Here is a 6,384-nt window from a genome sequence, read left to right on the forward strand (position 1 = left end):
GATCCCCACGTGCCCCGCGCCAGGGTGAACCGCAGCAGGGAGCGCTGGGCTGGCCATCAGCCCTTCCTCGGGCTGCGGGATGGGAAGGAAGATGCACGGGCGATGCTTATCTGTGCTGCAAGGAGCAGGAGGTGGAAGGCGATGCCATGGCCACAGGCGTCGGAGAGCCCCGCTCCTCCTCCTGCTCAGCTCCTCGCATCGGTCTCAGGCTGCCGCTCCGGTCGGGAAGCCAGTCCTTGCTTTGCAAAGGCTCTTTGTGCAGCCCCGCTGGCCAGGCCTCCCCAGGGACCCAGGCACACAGGCTCCAGTTCACTGACACAAACGGCTTTGCAGCTCTCAGGGTAGGGGAGTAAATCAAGACCAAATTATCGCAGTCAAACAACGAAGGGGCGAGAGGAACGGCAGCCTGAGAACAGCCTTGCGTTTATATGCTGAATCACACTTGGACTAGACTAGGCTGATTCAGGAGCAGGTAAATGTTTAACCGTGACTCTGTACGTCTGAGGGAGAGCCTGCACGCGTTCAGGGACCGCAGCTGAACTTCTCCAGCTACGTGTACCCCAGGATGGGTATCCCACCTGGAAGGAACGGCCTTACCGAACTTGCTCCTGCGACAGCATGAGCGGTGGGAACGTTACAGCCGGTGGGCAGCACACCCCTTGAGGATTACACACCCGTCTTCCTCCCCGCTGCTCTCGGCCAGGGAGAAAGCTGGCTTCTGCAAGGAAGGGGCTCCACGGACACTCCTGCCAGGGTGAAGGTGCAACCGAGCTGCCGTATGCCAAACAAAAAAGCTTAAATTAATTAATAGATGTCTGCAAATTCTTAATGGCTAGAATAATAGTGAGAACTTTTCATAAAACAAGGAACGCTGGTTTCAAGCATCAGCTTTCGCACCTTGATCCAAACAAAAACTGGTTTTATACAAAAGTTACTGCACTGAAAAGTCAGGCAACGTTTGCTTTTATTATAAATTAACTGGAGTGCAGCGCCTTGCAAAAACAACCTTGCCACCAAAAAAAGCGGAGCTGACTTCTGACGCTATAGGAATACCGGTTATTTACAGCACTAGCATAGGATGCGCTTGGGGAAAACAGATTTGCCCTCTGGATGGAGCAGTCCCTTCATCACATTCCCAGGGGCGATCAGTTCAAAGGACAACTCCCACGTCACCGCCTCCTCCCGTTGCCCAGAATTCTACCAAAAATTAGTATCGACAATAGAAAAGTATAACGCTTTGTAATAAATTAACATATACACCCACACCGGCTGCATCGTACAAGGTAAACGCTCCGTCGTGTTCACAACCAAACGTTCGCTCCCAGCTCGGAAACCAGAAGGACGTCACCCTGACCAGGTCCACCAGGCTCATCCGACACGTGGGCTGCAAGGGCAGTCGCTCTTTTCACCGCGCCGGGGTCCCCACATTACTCGGCCTGGGGAGGACTACCGGCGGGCGCCGCCTACCCCCCCGCCCAGACGCGAGGGGAAGACACGGCGCGGGGCCCTGCCGCTCACCCCTGCGCACAGAGGCGAGGAGAAGCCACGGAGGTAGCATCCCCGTGCCAGCCCGCTAGGATAAACTCTAGTGTGGAACTGCCCATGAAAGAGGTGCCTGCTGTCTCCTAAATCGATGGTTTTGTCTGCTTTGCTTCAGCTGATTTATTCCTGAGAAACTCCTAACGACAGTTTAAAAAACCCAGAAACTATCTCGACAGCAAAAAAAGGTGGTTTTTAAATTTTTTTTAAAAAAGAAGTATTTCACCTCTAAAACTCAAGCTGCAAAAATAAGAACTAGAGGCCAAAAGAAGCACAACTACTCTGCTTAACAGCAACAATTTCTCTGAAATGAGTAAATGCCAGCGAAAGGAAACATCTGCCCCTGCTAAGTAAGTGTGAAGGTGCTGAAAAAACAAAGTCACTAGGCTTCCCCCCCCCCGCTGAAACAAGCTATAAGAGAAGCATCACGTCTCTAAATCCAATAAAACGCAACGCTTCCTCCTAACCGTGTTCTGTTAATGCTGAACATGGGCTTTCTGAAAGCTTTCCACCTGGTTTAGTTTCACAGTTTGAGCGCTCTGCACTCCTCAGAAAGGAGAACAGAGGCATAGCTGCAGTAAAAACCCTCTTACCCTGGGATACGAGAAGACCAAGGCAAGACCATGGCTCAATCAAAGAGCAATTCAAGTGCCAAGCGCCACCCTGCAGACCCTGCCTTTCCCCACCGTTCCCGATTCACGATGACCCAGGCCTGCGCAGAAAAGGTAACGCTTAGAACGCTCCTTCCCTCCCAGAAGATGACGAGTGGCTGCTGCTCACCTCCTGCTACTGCTCTCAGTCTGCTCCAGGCGTTCACCTGCCCCCAGCCACATCGAAGCAGCCCTAAGCAATGTAACTTCAGTGCGAAATACTGCGCGCCCACAGAGAGACCTCTCCTCTCAAACGGTACTTATGCAACAACCTCATGAAGAAAATGCAATCAAATAATCGAACTTGTAAAACAAAAGAAATCACAAATATAATCTCACGTCTAAAGGAGGATGACAGTGAATGGTGTAAAAAAACGACAAGAGCTGCCACCAGGTATGCAATACATTCCACAGCACCGACAGTTTGTTTCCTGGAACCGCATGTAAATAGCGGAGCTCTTACAAACCCATGAATGTCAAAACGCATCAGCTTGAGTGATTCCAAAATGCCTGCTAGCGAGATGACTGGCAAGAGCGTACTCAGTGATCTGGGTTTCCAGTGAATATTACTAACACAACACACGCCAGGTTACAGAATCTATTGCTTAAATTGCTCTTGGAGAAAAAAAAAAATGCCAAGTGATATGTAAATCTTTGCCACTCACGTCTCACGGGTGAATGGGCTTTTAAAGTCGAGTCTCTTTTTGCACTATTTTTTTTTTTAATTCAGTTTATGAGCAGCTGTAGTCTTGTGGCTTGATGCAACTCTTTAAGGCTCCATGCTGACAAAATTATTTGAGGAACAATAAAAACTTCACCACAGGAGGATTGCTCTGGGATGTCAAGGTTTAAACGCGTGGTTCAGGCCCAGGACTCGCACAGATGGTTCAACAAACCGAGCGTCCCATATTTCTACCTTTTGTCTCTTGTTTTGGCCCTGAGCTGTTTGTTACTCCTGTGTGTCTGGCACAAGTTCAGAATCTTCCTTGTTCCTCAGGAGGAACAAGGTGTTTTACTCTTCACAGAGGCTGACGAACCGATCTTCCTACTTCCATGCTAAGTGGCTGTGCATTTTTTTCTGTTTCTAGTAACTCATCGAAGATATCCCTAGAACAGAGGGAAAGACCAATAGTGAAACTTATGTACAACAACAAACTGCTACATAAGACAGCCCTGAGGGAATCCGCAACTGGATTTAATCCACAGACTCAAGCGTCACAGGTCCTGGCAGAGAAAGGTGTCTTATCTGGCATCTCTAAGCAAGGCTCCTTGAATCCCACAGCACCTTTTTTTCATTTATTACAATGAATAAGGTCGGTGTTAAGCCTCAGAGAACAGTAACAATAGTGAAAATAACTCCTGGCTGGTAAAAGGATCAGAAGCAACACAGGACACAGTCTGTAGATGAAGTAATATCCTTTATTAGAGCAACCAGTAAAGACAGAAGAAGGGGACAAACTGAGGCACAAAACCCCTTCTTCAGTTCCGTGTCCCTGAAAAGCTATCACTTCTACCTACACACCTCATCTTGCCCGTGTCCTGAGATGACCATGGCTGCAACAACACAACCGCTAGGAGCAGGGATAAGGGCATTTACAAATGTCACAGCACTTAAGGAAAGAACTCAAGCTCCATTATGATTCCTGGTGCAACGAGCACATAGCTGAGACAGTGAATCCCCTTCTTAAAAGATGATTTAATGCATCTTGTTAAAACCCTGTGTATTAGTGACATACTATTCCACGCCTCTGAACTCAGAGCACTTCAATTTTGTCATTCTTCCATGTAATTCTGACCACGATTTCTTCTGACAAATACAAGGAGACACTTTTCATCCCAGCAGAGAGGACTAGAAGAAGAAGAGAAACCCACTTCCTCACAAACAGCAGGTAATTACTAGAACCGAAATTCCCCAAGACACCTACTTGTGCATGTAGAAGAAGATGTAGCCGCTTCGGTCTCTGTCACACTGAACGGTGGCCTCTAGAGTTCTAGACACTTCCAGGTCATTGTAGGTGAACCAGGACTGCTTCTTGATATCATAGACATCACTGATATAATGACCTTAAAAACAGAGAACGCACCTTTCTTTTCATGCTGCAGTTCAACCAGTAAGCTGGTTAGCTAGATACCCTGGTCCAGCAACCTGTGTCAGATTTAAATGCTAAAAGACCCTTCAGTCCCTGCTCCCTCCATCGTTCCCGGTCAATGAGCTGGTAACAAGCACAAGCAATCCCACGCACCCCATAAGCAGTACTTTGTCCATGTGCTGCAGTTAGGCACCATAACATCCCCAACCTGCTCCCCTACCAGCAAGCCACGATGAAAGACTTGTTTTGCTGCCTGAATTCTTCTCTGCAAATAATCCTGCTACGGTAATTCTGTATCACAGATTTTTAAGATAGATAAGAGATGAAGAATAAAATCCGGTATCTTTTACCTGATGATGATGTGCTTCCGATATGGCTGACGATGCTGATGAGGCGATAGGAGTGAGGAAGCTCTCCTGTCTGAAAATAAAGTCCAATTAAAGCTTTTAGGCATTCGCTTTTGTCCCACATACTTAGGGACAAGACGATTTATACACCTGAGATACGGGCTTTGGCCACTGTATTCAAAGCTGCAACCCAATCAAAGATTACAGAAACAGACCGGTTCAGACTGAATAAGGAGTCCTTCCAGAATTGGGAAAAAGCCTCCCATCTTACTTAATCTTTCAGCAAACCAAAGAACATGCAAAGGAGCCACTCTGAGCTCAGAACAGATGCTGACATCAGCTGTACACTGCAAAGTTTTCTAAACAACCATTTCCTGAGCGACTTCCACCGATGTCAGAATTAATCCACCAAATAAACATAGAAAAGCAAAAAGGGAACACCATGCTTACTTCTGAAATATCAAAGAAATACTCTTGATAATGGTATACAGATTTAACAGTTAATACCGGATATGTAGCCCAGATTCTCTTGTCCTGCACCTGTAAGGTCAGCAGACAATGCCCTCTTTTCCATGCAGGAAACGTGCTCTGCCTATTCACTGACAATAAAACTAAATGATGCTAATTGGCTTTTGACAATTATTTTTTAATTCTCTCTGACCAGGAAATGTTATTGATACGATTCACTAACAATACTCTTAAAATGCAACTCTTGGTTTAAGGGTAAGGAAATTGGTAAAGAATTGTAAGAAAATAAAACTGCTCAAGGAAACTCCAATTACTTAACCTTTTCTACTCTGCACAGTACTCCTTCCACTGAGGCAGGCATGTAACTTTCACAACACCGCCATGTGGAGTCTGAGAGTGCTAGCAGCTGGCAGCACAGCCTAGGTTACAGTTACATTTCACCTAACGGGCATAAGATCTCCCCACAACTTCTCAGTTCTGGTGGTGCAGGATCTAGAAGCCCATGGCGTTGCAACTAAACTACCACGCTGGCTGAAGCCCTCTCTCTCTGTTAAGTAAAAATTTCAGGCCCATTGCTTTACATGCACTGGAATATTTATGGTATAAAACTACTGTTTCCTTTTCACCATTATCCACATCTTAGAGGGACTCAGAAGGTCTTTGCAGCTGTCTTGTTTTGTTTTTTTTTTTTTAAATTAAAATAATGCAGTAGGACAGACTCTTAAGGATAGAAATTTTCTACCTTTTCATGTCTGAACGTAAAAGACTTTTCTAAGACTAAACAAGTACATCTGCTCTGTAAAACTACCTCCAACACTAAACTGATGGTACAGAGGGGGTATATTTCTCAGTTAGCTTTTGAAATCATGGATCACACCTCAGCATTTCTTTTCAGCTCTTCTGCTTCAGCTTCTGAATACTCCATGTCAAGAACATCTTCATTCCCAGAGTCTTCATCAGAACCAACACTGTCCAGGAGAGAGCTGTTAAACTCTAGATAGCAAGGAAACAACGACATTGAGTGAGAAGCCGTGGCATGCACAAGAATTCACAACAGGTTGAGGTATATCTACCCACATAAACAAGCACAATAAAATGCTAACATTTCAAGCTTCCTTCCCAAGGAAAGCAGGAGATATCGGAATTTCCAAATAAAACCTCTCTCTCCCTTCCCCAGCTTGTGAAAGCAGTAATTAAGAAAAATCTTGGACTACAGAATTAATTTCAGCATCATCTCTCTCACAGTTTTACAAAAAGGCACTATGGCAATGACAGCTGGGTGATAAAAGA

General features: G+C 45.9%; 1 protein-coding gene across 1 annotated transcript in view; it reads right to left on the reverse strand.

The window, feature by feature from the left end:
* Nucleotides 1-2,493: 2,493 nt before the first annotated feature.
* The window catches only part of USP37 (ubiquitin specific peptidase 37), a 34,489-nt gene continuing 30,598 nt past the window's right edge, over nucleotides 2,494-6,384 (reverse strand). The window contains exons 20-23 of the mRNA XM_009324844.1: nucleotides 5,972-6,087; nucleotides 4,630-4,699; nucleotides 4,115-4,253; nucleotides 2,494-3,296 (exon numbers count right to left, since the gene is read on the reverse strand). Of these exons, the coding sequence (XP_009323119.1) occupies nucleotides 3,209-3,296; nucleotides 4,115-4,253; nucleotides 4,630-4,699; nucleotides 5,972-6,087 (413 nt within the window). The 3' untranslated portion in view covers nucleotides 2,494-3,208. The remainder of the gene's footprint in view (nucleotides 3,297-4,114; nucleotides 4,254-4,629; nucleotides 4,700-5,971; nucleotides 6,088-6,384) is intronic.

This window comes from Pygoscelis adeliae, unplaced genomic scaffold (genome assembly GCF_000699105.1).
Source record: "Pygoscelis adeliae isolate BGI_AS28 unplaced genomic scaffold, ASM69910v1 Scaffold346, whole genome shotgun sequence".
Lineage (NCBI taxonomy): Eukaryota > Metazoa > Chordata > Aves > Sphenisciformes > Spheniscidae > Pygoscelis > Pygoscelis adeliae.